The 26,018-nt window shown below is 47.8% G+C and overlaps 1 protein-coding gene across 1 annotated transcript in view; it reads right to left on the bottom strand.

Moving 5' to 3' along the window:
- The window catches only part of Tmem132d (transmembrane protein 132D), a 630,452-nt gene extending 611,814 nt beyond the window's left edge, over positions 1 to 18,638 (bottom strand). The window contains exon 1 of the mRNA XM_057766158.1: positions 18,035 to 18,638. Within this exon, the coding sequence (XP_057622141.1) occupies positions 18,035 to 18,113 (79 nt within the window). The 5' untranslated portion in view covers positions 18,114 to 18,638. The remainder of the gene's footprint in view (positions 1 to 18,034) is intronic.
- Positions 18,639 to 26,018: the final 7,380 nt, after the last annotated feature.

Here is a 26,018-nt window from a genome sequence, read left to right as displayed (position 1 = left end):
CAATGGTTGCTGGGGAAGGAGACTGTCTTAGGTGGTGGGGACCCTAGTAAGATGCCTATGTCCCAGTGAATAATTCATGAATAATCCCTCACCCATGCCCCTGAAAGCAACCCTAATAAAATTCAGTGGGTCACTGAAGTGATTTGAAGAGGAATGACCCCCATTGACTCTTGTGTTTGAATGTTTGGCCCATAGGACAAGGCACTCTTATGAGGTGTGGCCTTGTTGGAGGAAGTGTGTCACTGTGGGCATAACCTTTCACATCTCCTATGGTCAAGCTACACTCAGTCTGGTACTCCGTTGCTTCTGCGGCCTGAGGCAGGATGTAGAACTCTCAGCTCCTTCTCCAGCATCACATCTGCCTGCATGCTTCCTGCCATGATGACAATGAACTAAACCTGAAACTCTAAGTCAGTCCCAATTAAATGTCTTCCTTTGGCATGGTCATGGTGTCTCTTCACAGCAATAGAAACCCTAAAATAGTCAACAAGAAGCCAGGAGGTGGTGGCACACGCCTTTAATCCCAGCACTGAGGAGGCAGAGACAGGTGAATTTCTATGAGTTCGAGGCCAGTGCAGGCTACAGAGTGAGTTCCAGGACAGCTAAGAGTGTTTCACGGAGAAACCCTGTCTCAAAAAAAAAAAAAAAAAAAAAAAAAATGAGAAGGGGACCAGCTGGGGGATGAGATGGAAAGTGAAAAGCGGTCAGTGGCCATCAAGACAAGAGCGGGTAAGAGAAAAAACATGACAAAAACTCATTGTCTTAGTTAGGGTTTCTATTGTTGTGACAAACACCAAGACCATCAAGCAAGTTGGGAAGGAAAGGGTTTATTTGGCTTATACTTCAGCATTGCTGTTCATCACTGAAGGACGTCAGGACTCAAACATGGAAGGATCCCAGAGGCAGGAGCTGATGCAGAGGCCATGGAGGAGTGCTGCCTACTAGCTTGCTTCTCGTGACTTGCTCAGTCTACCTTTTTATAGAACCCGGGACCAGCAGCCCAGGGATGGCACCACCCACCATGAGCTGGGCCCTCCCCCATTGATCACTAAATGAGAAAATGCCTTACAGCTGGATCTCAAGGAGGCATTTCCTCAGCTGAGGCTCCTTCCTCTGATGACTCTAGCTTGTGTCAAGTTGACACACAAAGCCAGTCAGTACATACACTATATGCATGTATGAAGTTACACAGAAACTATATACATCGAAAGGAACTTCACTTTTGCACAGGGCCGGGACTTGAACCATACACTCAGGGTTCAAGAGCCCAGGGTGCTCTTGTCTGTGTTTATTTACCCTCTTTCTGAAAGAGACTGGATGGAGAAAACCATGCCTTAACAGGGCACACAGCAACCCACACCCACGCATCACACGAAGAAAATGAAGACACACTGCCCCTAAGAGGTGGTCCTGTATAGACCGCTGCCCTCCCCCACCAGGAGATGAGTACCCTTTATAGAAGGACCAATGCAGGATGGAAGACCAGCCAGCACACTCACAACTCTAGAAGAGCAGGAAAACACATTTCTTGGACCCATTCTTTACCCCCAAACACGGTGACAGCAAGCCACCTGTCAACCCAAATCACACCTCTGACATAACAGAACTCAAGGAGATCCAACAAGAGTCTGCCTGTTGCTGGCCCGCCCCTGCACAGGTCCCCTCCCCCTGTTGCTTATCCGTGTTTCATCCCGTTCATTCGCATGGGGCTTTTAAACTGCAAAAGAGTAACTGAATTTGAGGAGAAGACTCAGTGGGTAAAAGCCTGAACAAGCCTGCAGATCTCAGTTTGATCCCTCAAACCTATGTTAAAAAGTAGGATGCTGTGATGTGCATCTGTAACCTCAGCCCTCCTACAGCGAAATGGGAGGCAGAGACCCAACAATCACTCAGACCCTAGGGGTCAGTCATCATGGCAGAAGCAAGAAGAGAGACCCCACCTCAAAACAAGATGGAAGACAAAGACAGATAGAAAATTGTCTTCTAGCCAGGTGGTGGTGGCGCACGCCTTTAATCCCAGCACTCGGGAGGCAGAGGCAGGCAGATGTCTGTGAGTTCGAGACCAGCCTGATCTACAAGAGCTAGTTCCAGAACAGGCTCCAAAACCACAGAGAAACCCTGTCTCGAAAAACAAAAAAAACAAAAAAAAAAAAAAAAAGAAAGAAAGAAAGAAAGAAAGAAAGAAAATTGTCTTCTAACCACGACAATCACCATGGTACATGCACGCACACACACACATGCGTGCACACGTGCATGCATGCGTATATAAACAATAACATTCTCTTCCCATCAAAAATTGAGGTGACCCCACACATTCTAAATGGCAAAATGAGCTACAGCACTGAAGAAGGGCCTGCCAAGCCATTCTGGGAAAACTAAGAGATCATAATCACGATATTTGGCCCTACTGCATACTGCAAGCTTTTCTCAAAGTTTGACTATTAGGCTATCGATAACACCAGTGTGTCTTCCAAATCGGTTTTCCTCCTCATTTTGACGTTACGTTGATCTGAACTGCAGGCAAAACCCAGCTCCCTAACGCGTACTACCTAATTAGGGAAATCAAGCGAGACATGTTCATGGAATAGATACACAGAATCCGGCACAATGAGGCAGGCTTCTTTGTAAACTGCATTCGCAAGTCTGTCCGTCAAAACCGCTGCCTCCCCTCACCCCCCCCCGCCTCCCCGCACTACACCCCTTGTTGATGCAGTCCCACCCAGAATGTTAATCACATTATTCCAAATGCTCTCTCTCCCCGAGAATTCTCCAGCTCCACAGATCTCTCATCTCGGAACGCTGAATGCCTGTAAAACAAGTGATTGTGTGTTTTGATGCTTGCTTTTAAGGGAGCATAATGCAAATATTTATTCACCACAGTAATTTGCATTGTGCGTGTAGTTTTCACATCTAATTAAGGACTTGGAAAAATTACAGTCGTTGGAAACAAAAGCTTACATTGCATTTAAATGCACATTCAAGGGACGGAGCAATTTCTCCGTGAGGGTGAGATTCCAAACTGGGACTCACCGTTGAGGCTGAAACATGGAGTCTCCTGGAAGTTTAAAAGCTGAGGAAAAGCTGACTGTCTGTGTTGAAAACTGTGTGTCTGTAAGACCTGAATGCTGCTGTCCTGTTGGTCACTGGCATCCATTCTCTCTGATGCTGGCAGTATCCCCTCCCCGTGGTCCTGTGAGAGTCTTAGAGCTGAACTCTAGCCTAAGCATCAGCCCCTGCTGCCTTCCCCTGTGGCATCTCACTGAGTGTGGTCCTTGTTTCACAGAGCAAAAACTTGAACTGAGACTCAGATGAAACCTTTAAGAAGAGAAAAAAAAAAGTTTTCTGTTTCTCTGAACTGAGGATAAGGAGGTATAACTCTGATCCTTTTGCCCAACCGATGGACAAATGAACAGTGGCCTTTATGGGACCAAGGAAAAAGACCAAAGACCTGCTGGGTTCCTCAGGTCCCACTGGAGCCCACAGATCAAGCTTTGCCTGATATCAAGTCTTGTTCCCAACATCTCAGCTCTGTGAACTGAAGAGGGTCCCACTGGGCTCCTCCGAACGTGAAACTCAGTTCTTTCCAGATGTGGGCTCCCCAGACACACTCTTGTTTACTGCGGCCTTTCAGCAAGTTCAGATTTTTCTACAGCTCCTACCAAACTATTGTCAGAAGAAAATAGTATCCGCCTGATCAATGAAGCCAGACGGAATTCTTCCATTCAACTCCTCATTCTAGCGGGTTCCCTCACAGGGCGCATCAGATTCTGAAGGTGTGCACAGCTGAAGACCTGCAACCATCCCTTTGAGGTACCGTCCCCTAACGTTGAGCTAGGGCAACAATCTTACTCCTTTAAGTTGATAAAACTCCTGACCTTTCTTCCCCGGGCTCCGAGGTCATGAGGAAGGCTTCAAAGACCTAGGCATGAGCAGCTACCTAGAAACATCCATAGGAAAACCATCACTGACTGAGTGCTCTCTACCAAACCAGGCCCAAGTAAGAGTCCTTGAATGTCCTCCCATAACCCTCTTGGGAAGCAAAGTGTAACAGGAGATGATCTATATATGTTTTATGTCAGTAGGAGTTTTTTAGGTTTGGAACCTAAATGTCATTTTTGTTAGCATATATCAACTACACAGGATGGGTTTCATTAGACATTTTCATATGTTATATACTTAGATCATCTCCACCCCCAATTCCCATTCAACTCTTACTCCCACTGCTCCCCTTTCTCTTCCTTCCCAGTCCCTTTTCTACTTCCACACCGTCTCTCCACCCCCTCCACTGTTCCTACGTGTATATCTTTATTCTGCTGACCCCATGAGTTTCCTTAGGATCGTGAACCTGAACCGTCGTGATGGGTTATTTTCAGGAGCATGGCTTCAGGGCTTTTACAAATGGTTACACCACTGAAGAAAATATCTCTCCCTCAGCAATAATCAGCTGCCTGATCCTCAGGAAAGTGAGGGAGGGGTCTCATGAACGTCTCCTCCCAGCTCTGATCAACTTCCTATCGGTCCTGGACTGAAGATAAACTCGCGAGCCCTTCTCCTCACCATGACAGGATGACAACGGGCCCTCTCCTGCTGAGGTCTTGCATGGCTGATAATCACAGCTGCTGTGAGATCAAGACTGTAATAACGATGTCCCCAAAGACGAGCATGTTGAAAGCTTGGTCTCCACCGTGACAAGAGTTAAGAGGTAGAGCCTTCGGAAGGGGTAATTGGATCATAAGGGCTTCAAACTCATGAGAAGATTAAGCCATTGGTGGGGTCATGGGTGAATGGGAGAGGATGGGTACTACTGGAAATCTGGGGGTATTTGAACAAAGAGGGATGTGCCCCTGAAATGCGTATCTTCTCTCTGTTCCCTTTCTTTCTGTCTACCTCCTGTCTACAACAAGTTGAACCTCTTTTTCCCTAGCCCATGTTCTCTGCTTTGATATGTTGGTAAAAGGAGCAGAGCCAGAGAGAGCCACAGGCTAAACCCCGAAACCATGAGTCACAGCAAGAGATCTTCTCTAGGTGGATTCTCTCCAACACGCAGTCACAGCAACAGAGAGCTACCTCGTGTCACTAATCCATGTGAACAGGAAGAATTCTGCCATGGTCTCAACCCTGGCACATGGAGGGCCAGATCCCCTCCTTCGAGCTCAGAATGCCAGGATCCTACGAGTGACACACGCCACAGCGCTCAAACCTGAGCTCTGGTCTGGTGGGTCTTCAGGAGCAGCTGCCTCGGCTTCACTGAAGACCAAGCAGGAAGCAGAACAATGGGCTGGCCTTGCGTGAGGTCAGCCTCTACTATGAACGCAATGATACAGTGTCTGCTGAGTTGGAGCAGTCCTACCTGCTGTGGGATACCCCTCTGTAAGCTGTGAATATGTTTTATTACCATCGGTTAATAAATAAGCTGCTTTGGCCTAAAGCAAGGCAGGGGAGAGCCAGGCAGGAAATACAGGGAAAGGGGCAGATTTAGGGACAGATGCCAGAGAGTTGCCAGAGCAACAAGATGTACTAGAGAACAGGTAATGCCACAAAGCCATGTGGCAAAATATAGATTAATAGAAAATGGGTTAAATTGGGTTGTAAGAGCTAGTTAGTAATAAGTCTGAGCAACAGGCCAAACTGTTTGTAATTAATATTAAGCCCCTGAGTGATTACTTTTAAAGCAGCTGTGGGACCAGGCAGGGCAGAAAAGCCTTCATTTATACTTACCCTATGGTAGAGCGTCCCCACTCAGAGTCACAGGTGAACCAGGGATCCTTGGGTTTAGGTCAGAATAAGAGCACACTGTTGCTGCTCCCAGTACCCAGAGAACCTGCACAACCTAATACAGTGCCTTCTGCCATAGTGGGTTAGATTGTGTGGTCATCGGATATAAGCTTGACCTACAGTGAGCAAGGCCAACCAGGGGCAGAGGGAGTTCTGAAAGGTCTTTAGACGAACTCAGATAACACTCCCCTTTACACACAGGAAGCCATTTTTTTCTATTTGTGTTATACAGCCTTCCCAAGGTATGACCACCATCACGCCTCAGTTTCCCCCACTGACTGGTGACCTCCCGTGAGGTGATTTCGCCATCACATCTAATCACAGCCCACTTTGCTGTGTTCACAGTTGGTCCTCAAAAATAATCTGGGATTTCAGTTGAGATTCCCTACTTGAGGTAAAACCTAGAGCCAGGCAGATTTCTCAATGGAACAGGGGTAGGTTATCTAAGTATTTAGCAGCCTGATGTGGGAGTGATTTCTTTCTAATCTGTTGCTTTCATTGGTTAATTAATAAAGAAACTGCCTTGGCCCATTTGATAGGCCAACCCTTAGGTGGGCAGAGTAGACAGAACAGAATGCTGGGAGAAAGAAGCCGAGTCAGGCAGTCGCAATGATTCTCCCGCCGGACACAGACGCAGGTTAAAATCCTCCCTGGTAAGGCACCAGCTCGTGGTGCTACACAGACTATTAGAACTGGGTTAGATCAATATGTAAGAGCTAGCCAATAAGAGGCTGGAACTAATGGGCCAGGCAGTGTTCAAAAGAATACAGTTTCCGTGTAATTATTTCGGGTAAAGCTAGCCGGGTGGTGGGAAGCAGCCCCGCCGCTCCTATTACAACAGCAGCCAGGGGGTGCAGTGGGGATAGGGTCTTACATCTGATGAGAGCGACAGGAAGAAACACTCATTCCAGGAAAGAATGTACATCTGTGGCACTGAGTTGGGTACCTGACATGGATGTGTGAAGGATACATGCCTCTTCTACATGTAAATGCACCTTGTCCTGTCATAGCCACAAAGTCAAAGTCTCTCTCTCTCTCTCTCTCTCTCTCTCTCTCTCTCTCTCTCTCTCTCTCTCCACAGCCTGCCCACTGGCATCCTCACATGCGGCACCCTCAAGATGCTCTCCCTACATTTGTAACGAGGACCACAGTCATAAACAGAGATCCATGGCACCCCAGGTTCTTTCCTGTTTCCCAACCCTTCTGCCCTCAAAAGTCAGCATCCCCACAGACAGGACCACATTCTGAGGGAAACAGAGCCTCGCCACTTATGGGCACAGCTCTTTGTGTGTGCAAGGCTAAGCCATACTCACAGGACATCAAAGAAGTCAGCAGGAGTCACCGGGAATGGCAGAAACTGAGAGTGGCCACAGCTGAGGGTCACTCGGCAATTTAGATGCCTCCCTACCTCACAGTTTGAGGGAGGAAGGGGGAGTCCAGCCTCTTGGGAAAGAACTTCACAACCAACAGTCTACAGTGACCCAGTAACTGTAACCCAAGAAAGTAACAAAACAAAAATTGTGCTGTACATAATAGCAAGATGCTGCATTATATAATTGTCCAGCAAAGGCAGAAAGCCCTAAATTGTGGTAAGCCACTAAATTATATATATACATATATATATATTCAGAATATATTTTTAAAATGTAAGGACATGCTTATATAAACATACGAACTCAAAAAAAACTTAAAAATAAATTGCATGTACGCCCTATATATAAGTTTTTTCTGAATTTAAGAACTCAGAAAAACAACCAGTAAGAAAAACATAAAAATGCAAAGCCATCAGGATTAGGCAGTGACACTGTTTCTTTTTAGCTCTCGTTTTTGAAATAACTTGAAATAGCTTACTTATCACAAATATTAATAAATAAAAATAACTGTGGTGCCTTGGAAATATGAGTTAGCCATTAAGACAGCTTAACTGCTTCTTGCCTTTGAGTCCAAGCCCCCAAGTCCACATAGCTCACAACGGCCTATCACTTCAACTTCAGTGGATCAGATGCCCTCTTCTGGCCTCTGAGGGTACTGCATTCATGTGGCATAGACACACACACTTAGGGAAACAAAGTATTCCCTAAGTACTGTAAAGTAAGCAGACAGACAAAGAAAAGACAGAGTTTAAAACAAAAGAAAGCTGAGTACTAATCTTATTGATAAAACCAATAGCGCAAGTATCTATAATTATGTATTGCAACCTCGGCGAGAGACAAATCCTGGATCACATAGAAAACCCACCATGTTCATGGGCAGGAAGTGCAAACCATGGGTTTCCTCTAATTCTGACACACAGTGAAATGTGCTTCCAAGCTTCAGACCAAAGAAGAGGTCTGAATATAAATGGATAGTGTCCTCAAAAAAATGTGGGTATACCCTAAATATCCAGAGATACTGATGGGTGTACCCTAAATATCCAGAGATCCTGGTGGGTGTACCCTAAATATCCAGAGATCCTGGTGGATATATCCTAAATATCCAGAGATACTGGTGGGTATACCTAAATATCCAGAGATACTGATGGGTGTACCCTAAATATCCAGAGATACTGGTGGGTGTACCCCAAATATCCAGAGATACTGGTGGGTGTACCCCAAATATCCAGAGATACTGGTGGGTGTACCCTAAATATCCAGAGATGGTGGGTATATCCTTAATATCCAGAGATGGTGGTGGGTGTACCCTAAATATCCAGAGATGGTGGTGAGTGTACCCTAAATATCCAGAGATGCTGGCGGAAGAGAGCTACAGTACATACAGATGCTAGAGGTTAAGCATCCTCTACCACCTCCCTTTCCCCTCTCCTTTTCCTTCCTCCTTCTCCCGCTTCTCTGCTCTCTCTTCCTCTTCCCCAACTCCTTTTTCCCTTCCTCCTCTCTGCTTCCTTTTTCATTATCACCTTTTCTCTCCCCCCCTTCCCTCTCTTTTCTCCTCCCTCAACTCCCCCACTCCCCATTCTCATCCCTCTCCTCTCCCACTTCCCCTCCTCCTCCTCTGTCATTTCTTATCACCGTCAGATATTCCCACAATCCCCCACATTTCACTTTTATTTCTGTAAAATCCGAATAAATATTTTCCCATTGGAAGGACTTCATCAAAACTGCAAGCCCAACCTTCACATTCAGGCTCCGCTCCTTCCTCAACCTACACTGAATTTCAGGCTGCTCTCGGGGCTGTGAATTGATCCTGGGATCCTGGACCCTGGAAGAAGTCTTCCCCACCCTCGTTCTATTCTGAACTCCAGCTACAGAGCCTGTGTAGACGGCCAAGGCCTTCACTGGGAGACATTCAAAAGTAACAAGCTCATTAAATGGTCTTTATAAAACTATAGTTAAAAACAAAATTCCTCTTCTTGCTGGCCTGGGCTAGGTATCTATTATTTCAGTTCTTGTGACCAGGGTCCCCCTGTAGGATGGACAGGATGATGGCCCTGATGCTGGTGAGGTTCTGAGCAGCGAATAAAGGTTAGATATCTCGGACTCTGCCTACCTCAAATGGGCATTGGGTAAGCAGGAAGACCGTTTATATGTGACTAACACTCAGTAAACAAGAAGAACATTCCAAATGCAACTTGTGTTTAGTCACTCTTGACCCTGCTAACTTCCAGCCACTTGTAAAGCCGTCTGGTGTCTGTCCACCTCCTCCCACCCCTGCAGCCCTAGAGACAGGCACAGGTCCTTCCTGGCAGAGACCATGGACATGCAAGAGGGCAGAGTGGTCTCCCAAGAGAGTCCCTCATAAATCCCACAACTGGCCACGTTAAGAGTTTGCAGTGTCTCCTTCTCAGACTACTGTGTCTCCCCAGCCTTGACCTTGGTCCTCCTCAGACACATGTGCACCTCCACTGGCCATCCAGAAAAACAGCCGACAGTGCCTAGCAATGTGCCAGGGACTGTCACCCACTTTTCTGGCACAACACAACACCTGTTCTGCTGCTTTAAGAGCCTGGGGCACATTCTCTCCACAGGCTAGGAAGCATCCAAGGCCACTATGACACTGACTTGAAGGGGCACTATCTGAAAAGCACACCCACATCTGAGTCCTCTCTAAATGTCTACCCCTTCCCTGGAGAAACCATCTTTACTCAATAAAGAACGTAGACAGGGCCAAGAAAGCTACATGCCTGGGAACATATGTGTTTCCCAGACTTTCTCTCTTCTGATACATTTTGGCTTTTGAGTTTTCGAGCCTAAATTTTTTGGTTCTAGCAAGAGGCTGCAGCTGCCATGCTGTGCACCTGCCTGCTGCCATGCTGTGCACCTGCCACACTGCGCACCTGCTGAAGAGGTGGCTGCAGGGAACACTGAGGGCCCGGGAGGACAAGAGAAGGCCTGCTTTGAAACCGAAATCGTCGGCTGCTGTGGTGACCTGAGACTGTCACATCATGCTTCCAACCTCAGTCGGAGACTTGTTCGCCCCTCCCCCACCAGCTCCCACCCACCGGCTTTGCTGAAAGCAAGCAAGCAAAAAATAATGACACATGAACAACACTGGATGGACTCAGAGTCTCATAAACATGACGATTTAATGTCACACACATGAAAAAAAAAAACTCAGTGCCAGTAAAAACCGTTTTATAGCCAGTCTGTCCCTCTAGGGTGTATATCTGAGTTTCCCCTCTAGTCCTGTCCTTGGGGTCAGAGAAAGAGACAATAAATATGCGTTTGAACCCTCTTCCAAAAACTCTCTTTACCATGGAAGCCCCCATTGTCCCTGTTCTGAACACATGCACTCGATTCCATTTTCAAACACTTGCCCCAAGTGTGTTCATTTTCAAGTTTGTCGATGCTCTATTCTCCATCCTGGATAGAGTTTTAATTTCTGGAACTGAGGTCGGGTATGCATAGATGTCATGTTTTTAGAGGTTTTGTGAAAGTCCCCTTTAAAAACCAACAATTTAAGGGGTCGGAGAGACGGGTCAGTTGAGAGTGCTTGCTCTTGGAGAGGACTCCAGTTCAGTTCTGAGAATCCATGTCAGGCCACTCACAACCACCTGTAACTCTAGCTCCAGGGGGTCTAATGCCCTCTTCTGGTGTCCATGGGCACTGCACCCATGTGCACAGACACACACACACACTCAAATACACATACATTTTTTTAAGGTTTTCTTTTTTTTTTTTTTTCAAACACCAGCACTGAGGACATGAGGCTTCTGTTTCACTTCTTCCTACAGCAGATTTTGTCAATAAATAACAAACTTGCATCAAGATGCCCTGAGCCTCGGGTCTCATTTCATAACAGGTTGGCTCCCTGTCCTTTTTGCTTGAGCGCCCACAATATTATTTCCACAGCTCACCCAAGCTTGGTTCTGGCATCCAAAGTCCAACTCACAAATCCATATGCTCGCCGGATCCCACACCCACCTCTTGTGAACAGGAATATCGTGTATCTGTCTTCGTCCCATGTGTCCTCTCCCTCTCTTGTCAGCATGTCAGCAGTCACTAAAGATCATCTGTTCTTTAATCCTGGAAGGGTAGAGGCCACCTGTTGACCTTGGGTTACCCAGGAAGCCATGCGTACAAGTGTAGGGGACACACAAACATACCCATGAATCTCCACTATTTCCTGCTGTGCCTACGCATCTTCTATGCATGTGTGCACACATTTCAAAGCCAGAGGTCTGCTTTGGATGTCATTCCTCAGGGTGCCATCTACCTTGTTATCTGAGACCGAGTCTTTCAGGAGCCAAGAATTCACCAATTCAGCGAGGCTGACTGACACCAAGCCTAAGGGGGCTCGTTCTTCTCCACCTCTCCAGCACTGGAAAGGTAAGCACATATAACTACACGCCTTTCACACACAGGTGCTGGTGATCAACCTGGGGGCCTCATGCTTACACAGTAGGCACTTGAGAGACTGAGCCATCTCCCCAGCGCCATATTCTTCAAGTAGCTATCCTAGGTGGCCTACCAACACATCTCAAACCTCACATCACTGCCTCAAAAAGTCCTGGAAATCAACTCTTGATCTCAGTCAAAACGAGGTGCTATTTCTGACCTCCACTGACAAAATAAAGTGTGAGAAAATGAAACAACATGGTATCTTTCTATTCATTTACTCAATACATACTGAGCATCTAGCATGTCCTGGGCTGTGAGCTTCCACTAAAGTGAGACAGACTCTGCATTAAACCCTCAAGTCCACTCCTGTTGGAAAGACAGCTTAGGAACACAATCACACCCAACACAAAACAGCACAGCTTGGGGAGAGAGAAGACATCAGAGTCAGACCCTATGGCTCTCCCTCATCAGACTCCAGGCCAGTTACTCAGCTTTTCTGAGCCTCAAGCTCATCATCAACCTCTTGAGTATGTCTGCAAGTTTGCAAATATCACCTGGGTAAATCTCTCAGCATGATTCCCGCCATCAATAATTGCTCAAAAAATAAGCTATTATGTCTATTGACTGGTGTATCCCTGTAGCTGTTTGAATTACTGGAAAAGACACGGAGCCTTTTACTGCAAGGCAAAGGTTCTTCTGACAATATTTTATACTCTTAAGCACACTTAAAAATTTTTATTGACCCTCTGCAATGTCCAAAACGCTATGCTAAACACTGAAGGGAAGTTAAAGTTAGAAAAAAATAATAGGTGTTTGTTACCCTAAGGAAACTTAAATTTTCTAATAAGGGTTACAAAATAGATTTTGAATGTCATATCTACGGACTTGTGGAAGGTGGGAGAAATGTCCCAATCTTTTAAAATTATTAGCATTCAAATCCCTGGGTCCTAAGACCTTGATAACCTTGTTTGTAGATTAAAAACCAGGCTGGGAGTAAATGAAATCATGGGCCACTGAGGGGCCATAAAAGCAACTGCATATACGCTAGCAAAAGGGAACATGCACACAGTACACAAAAGAGGACGGAAGCCTAAGGTGAGAGCAGGGGAGATGGAAGATGCTGCAAGGGAGGAAGCATAAAGAGAAAAGGAAGAGGAACCAAGGAACATGGAAACAACCTCGTGTGTACCACTTGGCAATCTAGAAGAATGTGTGGGGAAAAGGCCCAATACGGCTGTTAGCAGTCACCAAAAACTGTGATGGCCAGAAGCATCCTTTTCAGAGTTCCCTGATGCTGGGCTTCCAGCCTCCAGAGTTTCTGCTGTCTGAATCCATAACGTTGGGGACCATTTGTTACAGCAGTCACAGGGAACTCATACTCACTTGTACTAAAATCCATCCTTGTCTCCCTCAGTTTCTTGTTTCTACTGGTTTTTGTTGTTTGTTTGTTTGTCTATAACTCACTGTATAGTTGAGGGTGACCTTGAAAGCTTTAAAAAATGCATTACATATATGTATGTATATATGTATGTATACATGTGGGCCATGGTTTGTGTGTAGAGGTCAGAGGACAACTTGTGGGAGTCAGCTCTCTCCTTCCACTGTGTGTGTCCTGGCAATCAACTGGCAGCAAATGTCGTTACCTACAGAGCCATCTCACCGGCCCTGTGTTGTTTGTTTGTTTGTTTGTTTGTTTGTTTGTTTGAACCAATTGAGCCCTTCACACAGCACATGAAAAAGAGATCACAAGGTTTCCCATCCAAGTGGATGCTTTTGAGAGGTGATGCTCATGACTTCCACCCAGTTCTTTCTATCCCACTAGCCTTTCCACCTCCACGCAGCAATAATGTGACCCCCATCATTGCTTCTGTCCCATCTATACTAGTTTTCTTTAGCCCATGATGCAAACTCTCATCTCTTTCTGCACAGGTCCCTCCCCAAGTTGTTCCCATAGTTGACAGCAATCACCAAAAGGAAGCTCCCAGGTAGTCACTCTGGTCAGTGCTGGGTGCACTTGCTGGTAGAGACCCTAGTCCCGTCCCTCCAAGTACACACCACAGTACTAACTCAGCTTCCTTTGGGTATGCTTTCTCACTGCCCCATATACCACAGGCTCTGAGAAGCCAGACTAAGTCTGTGGACAGTCTTTTTCTCGCTGCTAGATTCCCTGCATCCAGTATGGCATGAGCAGTGCTACTGGGAGGAACAGCGTTATCGTCCTGAATTAGAATATGGAGGGGATGAAGGAAACCACAAGGCAAAAAGGAGATTGCTAAATATATAGCCACCAAGGTTTACATCCGCCCTTAAGAACAAAGCAGCGTGTGGCACTTTGAATGTGAGAGAAATAACTTCCATAAACTTCTTCAGTGTGGGAACTCTTGATGGTCCAGCCCTGTGTCCCCAGAACACACACAAATGCTTCCTACACAGCTCTGCGAGGTCACTAAAATGTGGTCTTCAATGTTTGTTGGATGGATGAATGGGTAGAGGAGAGGATGGATGGATGGTGGATGGATGGATGGATGGATGGATGGATGGATGGATGGTGGATGGATGGTGGATGGATGGATGGATGGATGGATGGATGGATGGATGGATGGATGGTGGATGGTGGATGGATGGATGGATGGTGGATGGATGGATGGATGGATGGATGGATGGATGGATGGATGGTGGATGGGTATATAAACTAGACTGGATAGACAGATGACAAATGGATATAGATGAACAGCAGAAGTCTGGACTGGATGGACAGGTAAACAGTTGGATAATAATAATCACTTAAATAAACAGATGACAAATGGGTGAATTAAAAATATTACAGTGATTCACGATCTCATAATATCTTTAAATATATAGTTCAGTCCTTTTTCTTGGCTTTTTGAGAGTGGAACTCATATAAACATACATTCCAACTCTTTTTTTCCCCCTTTGGCTTTTAGACAAAGAGTTTCTCTGTTATTTTTGGAGCCTATCCTGGAACCAGCTCTTGTAGACCAGGCTGGCCTTGAACTCACAGAGACTCACCTGCCTCTACCTCCCAACTGCTGGGATTAGAGGTGTGCGCCACCCCCGGCCAGCTCAGACATTCCAACTCTTAAAAACTTAGGCACATACGTTGTTTTTGTTTTAGAAACATGCTCTTACTATATAGCCCAGGCTTGCCTGGAACTTATGATTCTCCTGCCTTGGCCTCAGGAGATTACAGCCATACACCGCACCTAACCACATGTAAGTATATTTTTTTAAATAAAATCACATTCCATTACATCATTCACTCAAATAAAAGAAAGTTTCCTGTCTCCCCAGTCCCCAGCCTTCCTTACAGCATTGAACACAAGCAAGAAAGCCAGTCAGATACACACTCCCTGCTTATCTCTCCTCCTACATTTCCCATGCCCCCAAAGTGACCTCTTTTATGGGCCACTCACTATAAACTGAGGTTCTCTCCCTACAATCAATCCAAGGCTGCAGAGGCTCAACATTCCCTTAGCCAAAGCGGCTCCCACCGCCCAGAGGCCTGGTCTAGACAGAAGGGAGGCTCTTAACACAGCCACAGACAACCAAGGACAAGATTGCCCGCCCCAGGACATGCCATGAACCCAGCTGGCAGCAGGCACGCGCACAACATCATGGCAGGTGCAAACACCACAACACTGCAGAGGGTCCTCTCCAGCATCGCGGCTATGTGTACTTCTCACAGCTTGTGGCAGAGAACAAAATGCAGAGTGACTTGTGCAAGAGAAGGTGGGGACAAGTGGCCCAAAGTGGCAGCTTTCCAGCCTTGCATTCAAAGCCCGCCTCGGTCTCTGGCTGTCTCCAGTCTGCCCACAGCTATTTTTTTCTTCTCAGCTAAGTGTCCTTACACCTGCCTCCTTCAGAAAGCTCAGAGCCATGGACTCATACATTTGCAGGCAGCAACATCAAGTTTCTAACCAGGACTGCAGTGTGAACACAAGGCATGAGCTTCCTGATCATGTAAGGCCACGCTTCAGGGAAGTCTGGGGACACAAACCAAGGTCCATGGCAAATTATACACTTTATATCAGAGCCCCCTAGGTCCCAAGGAGACAGAATCTCACAGGACAGAACATTTTATTTGTGTTTAAATTTCCAAAGAACCATGTGAGGGTAGGCTTGCAGTATTTACTCATAAAAGTGGCATATATAAAGTTCAAGGTCACTGGGCTGATTAGCCAAAGTCATCAGCACATGAAAATATGTGTTCCATTGTATCCAAGGGTTCCTATGGGGAAAACAGTAAAATACAGTAACATAATGAAGTAGACATATAATATTTAATACTCATGTTTCATTTGGTCCCAGACAAATGAGACATTTTAGAGTGTGTGTTTACTTGATCAAAATTCTCTCCAGTGTAGTCTGTACTTGACTTCAAGTAAGTTAGAACCTGCAGACATAAGTAGGGAAATGGCCCTGTGGATAAAGTGTCTGCCTTGCAAAGGTGAGGACCTGAGTTATAATCCCCACCACTCATGTAAATGCTGGGTAAAGAGGGTAGCCAGAACCAGTGTGCTCTGGGGTCAGCGGGAGACTATGCCTCAGCAAGTAAAATAGAGATCAAAGAAGCCGCGTCTGATGTCAACGTCTGGCCTTTAGATGTGTGTGCACACATTAGCATCTACACACACACACACACACATGTACTCATATGTTAACATGCAAACTACATGCATACATACTTGCCATACACATAAAAATAAGTTCTTAGAAAGAACATACAGGTAGTCACTCAAGTAGAGAGGGAAGTAGGAAAACACAGAACAACACTGGGCTGTCCTTGGGTTTCTGTTATGCTTGACCCCATGAACTCCCTTTTTACACAGCTTGGTACCATCCCACCAACCTCATTCTTCCCAGCTAAGTTATGTCGCACGCGCCCAGCTGCGCTCACAGCTGCATAAAGGTTCCCCGCATTCTGACTGGCTTCCGCACTCTGACTGAGGCAGGCTCTGTCTCCAGAGTCCACACACAGAAGCCGCCTGGCCTTACATGACACGGACATTGGTGACAAGCTGGGTTCTAGCCATTCAGAAAGGAGTTGTCCCCCAACATACTGTATCCTGTTTAAGGACAAGTTCAAAAGCACCCTGGGAAAGGCAGCTCCCTTCAACACAGCTACTCATAGTGAAGAAATCAGTAAGGGAGGTGGGGAACATGGAGTCCAAAGCTACTCTGTTCCTTGCTTAATAAAACCTTATTATTACAGGAAAAAAAAAACCCAGAGACGTCTATGCTTATCAAACCAAGTGACAAGGATACAACATGCCTCCCAGCCATGCCAGAGTGGCATCGCAGTCCTGGAGGCAGGTTTTTAACCTAGTGTCTGCCTATTTCACCAATCTCTTTGATTACCAGCTTATTCCACATCCCCAAAGATGTGACTCCCGAGGTGGGGGTGGTACCGACTCCTCATTAGCAGACCGGAGCCCCTTTCAACAGCACTTGAAAAGACAGTGGAGTAGATAAAGCAAATCCCCTCCTCGCCAAACCATTCCCATGCAAAAGCCCAGCGAGTGATCTGCCTAACTCTACAAGATCCAAAGCAATTAGATTCCCAGGTACCAGAAAAGCCAGAAACCAAAATCAACGTATCATTAAGAGATTGTGCTTGTCAACTGGCTAGGAAGTTTCAAAGAGAAACATCGTCTGAAATATATTCGCAGAAAAATATGTTTACAGGGTTTTTCCAGCACACTGGAGACTGCAAAGAATCTTGACTTTTGCAGTAGAAAAAGAGGTGGAGGGGAGGAAACTACCTGCAAATAGAAACCACTGATCAGCCCATCTTCAGTGCCCTGCTGATATCAACTGCTCTGTATGGCATCTCTGTCCCAAGCTTCCAAATGACCTGTGCCAGGCCAGGAGTTGAGGGAGATGGCAACAGAGCAGGTATATGGGGGTAAGAGGGGTTTCCTGCCTCTACTCACAACCTCAGGTCAGAACCCCACTGGGACAACTTGGGACACACAGACAGCAGAGCATCCTGCGGAGATACTGTCCCCACCACAGCAACTGCAGGAGGCAGACGCAGAAGACCCTGGGCTGAGGGGAACTCTGGCCAACTTGGCGTTCTTAGCAGACCCATGGTACACTAGCTGGCATTCCCATACAGCAAAGCTGTTCAGGTTTATTTCCAAAAGGATCAGGACCATTTGCATAGTTCACTCCAAATTCTAGGAAGCTCCCAGGTCCAGGATAGTATAGGCACACTCCTTGCTTAGGCACACTCTCCTAGAGCATCCTACCAAGACTTCCAGGGAAATCACCTGCTGCCAGAGGCCTGCCCCAGACCTTGGCTCCGCAAGCCTCCTGCACACGCACGCACACACGTACACACACACACACACACACACACACACACGCCCACACCTCTCCCTGGCCGCCCACATTCACACACACACATATACTCCCAGCAAAGTTAAGTCTTAGGACTCAGGTAGCCCTAGAGTCCTCACCTTTGGAGAAAAGGGCAGCCAGGCTGATGAGCACAGGAGACCAGAGGTGCCACAGCGTCCCCATCTCAGACGGGCACATCCTGGAGACTCGGAGAGCGGCTGAAGGAGGGATGTCGCCAGGTTCCCGGAGAACAGAAGCTGAGCTAGATGGCCAAGACGCATCTGGCTAGAGACCCGAGAGGCAGAGTCGCCCTGAGCCGGATCCCCACAGGTCCATAGCCAGGCCTCTTTGGGCTCCGGGGTCCCGCAGCGCAGGCCAAGCTCACCTCAGTGCTTCGACCGCGCTGAAAACTGGCTAGTGAAAGGAATTTCACCTCCACGAAAGGGGTCTCCAGTACCGCTTCCCCAAGCGCGGAGAGCGCTCCTGGGACTCCGGCTGGGCTGCCGGGGTGGGCTATCGCGCCCGGGCGGCGACGGGGCTGCGAGGCTTCGGGGCCCGGGGCGCGGGCAGAGGCGGCGCTGGGGTCCCCGGGCGGGTGACCAGGCGCGCTTGGGGACCCGGGGCGCGCAGCCTCGCCGCCCCCATCCCGCGCCACAGGGCTCCCGCGCGCGCGTTCCGTCGCCCAAAGTTTGCGGGGCGCTGCGGCTCCACCCCAGCCCGGCCCGGCTCCCCCGCGCGCCCGGCGCACGGCCGGCTCCGGAGACGCGCGGCGCCCCGGGCGGAGGGCGAGCGGCGCGCGGACGAGGAGGCGCGGGCCCGGGGCGGCTGCATCCGAGCGCACCCAGCGCAGCGTGCCCAGGCGGGCTGAGGCTGTTGCTTCCTAATTTCTCTCTCTCTCCCTCTCTCTCTCTTTCTAAGCCCCACCCTTCTGGAGTGACAGCTGTGAGCCCCAATCCGCAAAGTAGGTCCCACATTCCTGGTTGCGGAGCGCCCAGCCTCGGTGTCGCCCTCTCTGAGTGCGCGAATGGGAGGGGAATGTTCAGAGGAGAAAATGGACACCCCGCCCATCCCCGGGAGCCTGCATGGGGACCAGCGTGGATGTCCATGCTCACAACAGGTGTTGAAAGGCCATCTGCCCTGCCTTCTCAAAGACTCGGGGTGCAAGCGGTCCTCAGGCAAAGACAGCTCAGGACCCTAACATAAGCCGAAATGTCCCCAGTAATCTCTTGAATGTGACCCTGGGATCCCAAAGTGACTCCCAAATTCCTGTCCCGGAAGATTTCTATCTTGGCTCCCAGCTGCCCTTTGGGCATCAGGGAATTAATCGTTAGGATAAAACATTGTACTGAGAAAGTGATAGGCATGGCTCTCCACTCTTCACTCCTGCCTTCCCATATCTCTAAGGCAAACTTACACCAAGATACCTGATTCCCATGCTAGGGTTCTGAACTCAAGCCCTCCTCTGCTCCCGCTGAGCCTGGGAAGCAAGTCGATTCTATGGGGATTCGGGGAGGAAGCCCAGCCTCATTCCAACAGGTGAACTAACTCATTTCTGCATTAATTCTCTTGTTGCTGTGTCAAAAGCAACTCACGGGAAGAAGGGTCTGTTTGGACTCCAGTTTGAGAATACAACCTGTTTGCTCAATACAACCTGTATTTCTCAAACACAGGCAGGGAAGGTACAGGAACTGGTTAGTTTTTGGTCCAGTTGACCAAATCAAAAAAAAAAAAAAAAAAATCCGCTTCCATGGGAATGGCCCATAGGCAAGCCTGTGGGCATATTCTTGATTCATGGTTGATTTGGGGGGTCCACTGAGGGCAGTGGTAGCCTGGGGCAGGTGGTCCTGGGTTGTTCAAGAAAGGTAAACTGTAAAAGCCACGGAAAGCAAGTCAGTAAGCAGCACCCCGCCATGGATTCTGGATCAGTTCCTGCCTCCCAGCTCTAGCCCTGACTTCCCTCCGTGGTGATTTAAACTGTAAAATAAAGCAAGCCCTTTTCTCCCCACATTGCCTTTAATCTTTGTTTTATCACAGCAACAGAATCCAGACTAGGACAGCGGGGCAGCAGGGGCACAAGGCAACTGGCCACATGGCATCTGTAGTCAGGAAACAGAGAGAGATGGAGCCTGGTGCCTGGCTTGCTTTCTCCTTTGCACTCAGTCTAAGGCCTCAACCCATCCCTGGTGAGACCCACATTCAGTTAAAACTTGGTGGGAACACCCAGAGGTGTGTCTTGCTACGGGATAATGCTCTTTGCACTGTAAAGATTTGTCACTCATATGAGTTTAATAAAACTCTGACTGGTCAGTAGCCAGGCAGGAAGCATAGGCGGGGCAACCAGACTAGGAGAATTCTGGGAAGAGGAAAGGCAAAGACACAGTAGTCATCCAAAAGCAGAGGAAGCAAGGTGAGAAGGCCTTACTGAGAAAAGGTACCAAGCCACATGGCTAAGCATAGATAAGAATTATGGGTTAATTTAGGTTGTAAGAGGTCATTAGTAATAAGCCTGAACTAGGGGTCAAATGGTTTTTAATTAATATAAGCCTCTGCATGTTTATTTGGGACTGAATGGCTAGGGCACCCGGTGGGACAGAAACTTCCATCTACAGTTTCTCCATGGTGACTCTAAACCTATGACAAGATTAACAACCACAGGACTCAGAAAATCTGGCTGAGGGGGCAATCTATATCTGGGAGCTTCAAAAAGAAAATAACCACTGGCTTTAAGTGGTTTCAGTTTCTTGACTTTCAAGGGCAATCAGAGGGGCCCAGGCTGTTCTCCAGAAGTCTGAGTATCCTTGGGATTCCAGCTTTACCTTTGTTCTGTGTGTCTTTCTTAATTATTATCTTTCTGGTGTTCTTTTGTTTAGTTCTTAAGTTCTCTTTCTTTCTCTGTGTGTGTGTGTCTGTGTGTGTGTGTCTGTGTGTGTCTGTGTGTGTCTGTGTGTGTGTGTTTGGATGTGTTTTCTAAACTTTTATAGAATTGATGATGGGAAGAATCTGTGAATCTACCCACCCCAAGCCTCTAACATATGAGCCTTCCAAAGCCTCAGTTGGAAAGCTGGTTGAAATGACCACTGTGCCCATGCCAGAAACTGATGTGGCAGAGGCTGGTGGCACTCCAGGCTGCCTTACTGACAAATTCCAGGCCACACTGAGGCCATGGTGATAGAATGTATACTGAGAGCCATCAGTATGTATCACTTCTTTCTTTCCCTGACTGATGAGGGAAACTGAGGCTTCATCCCTGACACATACTTCTCTGAGCGACCCCTCATGTCTAGCCAAGCTTCCCCCATATTCCTCAGTGGCAGACTCATTTGTGTATATCCAAGTATATATTTTTAAAAGATTTACTTGTTTTTTATTTATTTATGTGAGTGCTGTCCCAACATGAATATGTGTAGAGACCAGGAAAGGCCAAATCCCTTGGAACTAGAGTTATAGGCAGTGGCCAGCCACCATGTGAGTGCTTGGAATCAAACTCAGGTCCTATGCAAGAGCAGCCAATGCTCTTAACCACTGTGTCATCTCTCCAGACCCCCAAGTCTATTTTTTTTTTGTTTTGGTTTTTTGAGACAGGTTTTCTCTGTGTGGCCCTGGCTGTACTGAAACTTGCTCTGTAGATCAGGCTGGCCTGGAACACAGAGATTTACACCCCACCTCCTCTGCCAAGAGCTAGAATTAAAGGCCTGTGCCACCACTGCCTGGCCCCACGTCTATTTTTAAGAGAATCCTTGAGTTCATTTCCTAGAAGTTAATGGTTTTTATTTTTTTATTCAAAAAAATGGCTTTACTTTTTTTTTCTAAATCATTTTTCCCCTGAATTGTGAGCAGCAGGAGACTCTTTTAGGTATATGACCACACAGGCTTCTCTCTCTCTGTCCTTAGGATAAAAGCTTCTAACCGCTGCCTGGAATGTCTTCATCATACACAGTTATTTGGACAAATCTTTTCTCTATTCAAACTGCGCAAACATCGTGAGTGGCTAAAATAAGAGGTAAGAACGACTCCCCCTCCACCTCTCTTCAGGGAGCTGTTGGAAAGTATGTGCCCACTCCTCTGTAGACAATTAGCGCAGCTAATGGTGGAAGGGCCGTTCCTTAGGAAGACCTACAGGCATGTGTGGCAGCCTTCCAGGTCCTCCGCTGCAGCCCAGGGCCGGAGGGACCCCTTCCTCTCAGATCTACCTGCCCTGTCACTCTCAAGTCAACTGCCACCACCGTGCTTTCCTCCTGGAATGTGTTTCCTCTGCAAAGCTATAAATCAAATCCTACCGATGACTGAATAGCACCGCTCGTGCTGAGTGTATGAAGCCTCACACACGGCAGCCCTGCCGTTTTACAGAAAGGCGACATTCTCCGGGCAATTTAAAGAAATACCAGCCATGTCCCAGAGCTAGTAAAGTTAGCAAGGAGGCTGGGTTCCCACGCCCCCTGGTGAACATCCACTGTTAAACATACCTGTGCCATTTTGAGCATGAAGACACTTCAGACACTAGAGGCCACGATGCATAAGGCTGAATCCCACTCCCACCATCCCCCGATGACACAAAGAGAAACCCGGGTGAGGACAACTGTGAAGCTTCCTTTGAGCAATACCAGTGTGTTCATTTCAAAATGGCATAGCCCAGTGATAAATATTGGGCTTGCCTAGCGTGCATGAGGGTTCAGTCCACTGCATGGGGGCAGGCGATGAAATAATGCAGAAGGCTTGGCTTGGTGTGCAAAGAGCAGGGTCTAGCTGGAATTCGCTCACAGTTTATATGCTATTAATATTTTTGCTTTCGCATACACCCCTTCCGCCAGTTTCAGAAGCATGAGCGATTTTAGATTGTGACTGGCACAAGGAGAAAGGGCAGCCACACACCTCTGAACTGTCCTCTTCATCACAACCTCTAAAACCTCATGACGTAGTGATGAAATCAGCCGGGGACAGATCAGCCCAGGACATCTATCAAGATCAGAGACAACAGTCAATGGGCACACGCCTCCAGAGAGAGTGCCTGTGTAGGTGGAGATGGGTCCTGCTCATCTGTCACTCAGTCCTTCCTGTCACTCAGCTGAATGGACTCTGTAGCTGACTGGCTGGCTATGTAGCCACCTGTAGCTCTCCACTCTGAACCTGCTACCGAAGCTGTTGAAGAAGCCAGGAGCTGTGGCCATTGCAGGCTGGTGGTGCCCCCTTCAGCCTGCAGCCCAGCACAGAGAGTGAGGGAAGCAAAACCTTCTGTCATCTACAAGGGGATTTGGCAGGAAACCAATTATCGTGTGGAGGCCCCATAATCCTCCATTATTCCCAGTGACCATGCTCCAACCTACACTGTTTTGGGCTCTCCTTCCCCCACTCACGTCTCCCGGGGCTCCAGGGTGTTTGAGATTTCTCACACAGCACCTAAGTGAGTGTAACTCTGGCCTCCATTCCCCTTCAGGTACTGACTGCCAGATCAGAGCAGGAAGCTGGATCCCACGATGTCTCTCTAAGCTTGGATACATGACTGCCTGTGTAAATCCTGTTTCCTGCCCCTGAAGGCCTGACTGACAAGCCTGCCACAGAAGGCCTGATTCTCTCCTCTCGAGTAGTTGACACAGCCAGACTGCTGTCCAAACTCCACTGGAGCTTTCCATTTATCCTGTGTATGTCCTCTGAAACTGGCTGCCTCTACCTGCTAGAGAGCCATGACCCACTAGGGCCCTCTTAAGGTGACATGTGACCAGGCCCAACGCCTATAGGTGGGAGGTCGTCTGTGGCTTTCACGAGGAGCTCAGGACACCTCGGGGTGACCCTCCAACCTTGATGCTCTTCCCACAGTTTCCAGCTGAATTCAGGGAGAGCACCCCAGCTTTTTATTTTATCACGAAGTCTGTGTTTGCTTGGCACATATGTCCATTTATATGAGATGAATCCAGCTTGATCCCAATTGGCAGCAACCAAACGATGGCTCCCTGGATGGCCAGAGATGAGATGGAATGTTCAGTCTGGAAGGCTTGGAGGTAGCTATGCGCTGCCCACACGAAGATAACCAGAGAGTCCGTGACATCCTGTCAGAGATGCCGCGACTGCAGACTTCGCTGGCCCTAGCAGGGGAGCCCTCATTTGTTTCATCCTCAGATTCTTGCATTCTTGCTTACTCTTTCTGATTTTTGCTCTGTCTCCTTTCTGACATAAGACCGTCCAGTTCTCTTCGGACAGCCACCAGTAAGTAAGTGGTATGCTACCCCGAGGGCCCCACACTGGTCAGGGGGACCAGGGAAAATGCTTTCAGAGACCAGGGAAAATGGAAAGCGGGGCTGACAGGCTCAGGGGTCCAGCTGACACTGGGAAGTGTGTCTGGTAGAGTGTCATTTCGATGTCAGGAGCCAACAAGCCCGTTTGGACCATTTAACTCCTCCATGAGGCTGGAACAGATACTTTGCAAGCTGAGGGCTGGAGCTGGGCCACCTTCTGTGAAGCTCTCTGTCAGCACGGAGAAGCTAGGAGGTCAGCTAAAGCCCAGCTTTCCCAGAATAAGACAGTAGCTGCCACTCATCCACCCAATGGGTTACAAGCACAGGCAAGCACCGACACTGAGGAGGCCTGAGCCACGCTCCCATAATGAGTCCAACATTTGACGTGAGTTGGAAGGATCAATTTGTTTCCCTGATTAAGCATCCAAATGGCTTGTGTCTTTTGTCCATTCAAAAATCAAATCTTCTAATGGGCCTGAACGGCTGTGTGCTTTGGGGGGATCTAAAGGCTCAGTATGCCTACAACCTTTCCGCAATGCAAAATGCCGGCCTCGTTTCCCATGCCCACATCCAAAACCATTTATGAAATGGATAAGCAGAGAGTTAATCCCACCTCCGGGGAAGGCTTATGGGCCACAAAGGGGGGAGTTGCAGCCACTAATTGGAAGTTTCTGGAATCAAAGGCTCTGTAAACATGCTGTGTTGTGGTCATGGTTGTTCACCAGTGTGTTACTCTGAGGTGTTTTCTATGGCCCAATTGGAGGGACTGAGAGAGCTTCTGGGAAATCAACATATTGAAGTGATAAGGTTTGGGGTAGTTCTCACTTAGAGGGCCGCGTGTGCTTCTTAGCACAAGCCATCCATCACAAGCTAATACAGGGGCTCTGCAGCGTCCTTGCGGAACTGACTTCCTGGACGCCTCTGTGTGAGATTTGGAGATAGAATGGTAAAGGACACACCTGGTTGGCCCCTTATTCGGCATGGGCCTGTCACTCAAAGTCAGGTTGGCCCCACCTACAAAGGACACATACAGACCTTCAGGGGGACTCTAGCCAGTTCACACCAGCTTTTCAGTTGATCACAAGGTCTGTGCTTGCTTGGCACTGAAGGCCATCAATATGGGATGCATCCAGTGCGATTCCACACAGCTTGTAGACTCCAATCTGACTTGTCTGTCACACGAGCGACGTCGGTCTCAGCAAAAAGTGACTAGGGAGTAATGACTCACTCACAAATGGGTCCTCTGGGTCTGAAAATAAAACAGATGGAGTGACCAAGCGCTTCTGCAACTGATGTCTTGGGGGGACAAGGACAAGAATCCACCCACCCCAGATAAGGTGGCAATGACAGACCACAGAAATGATTCCATCCAAGACTGGCTTGCTTGGTGATCGGAGTATTAATTGGGATTTCTTTCAGGAGCATGCTTGACTCAGGGGATTGCATCGCAGCAAGCCCCAGATCAGAATTGTGAGAGCTTCCCACAAACCTTGTAGCCCAGAGAGTCTGCATCCCCTCCCTCACCTCCAGCAGTTGTTCATTGCCCTCTGGAAGGACACCTCCTAGGTCTCATAATGTTCTTGTGACTTGTGTGAGCTTCCTACTTCCTTCCAGGAGAGATCGCTTCAATCCGGAGGCAATAACTAACTGCACTACAGTTGCTTGTGAATGAGGAAGTATAAAAGATAATTTAAATATTTCCCCACATTTTTTTTAAAAAAGGCAACATGAGGTCTATCTATGTCATTATCGTTATTATTTTAATGGATACAGAGGTTGTGAATGGGCCAGGGAGGGGTGACTGTGTCAAGTGTTTCATTTTGCACAGCTGGAGAGTACAGCTGTGCTTCACTGTGGGTCCAGGGCACACAGATGG

The sequence above is a fragment of the Chionomys nivalis genome, chromosome 3 (genome assembly GCF_950005125.1).
Source record: "Chionomys nivalis chromosome 3, mChiNiv1.1, whole genome shotgun sequence".
In the NCBI taxonomy this organism is placed as follows: domain Eukaryota; kingdom Metazoa; phylum Chordata; class Mammalia; order Rodentia; family Cricetidae; genus Chionomys; species Chionomys nivalis.
This window is presented reverse-complemented; position numbering and strand designations above follow the sequence as displayed.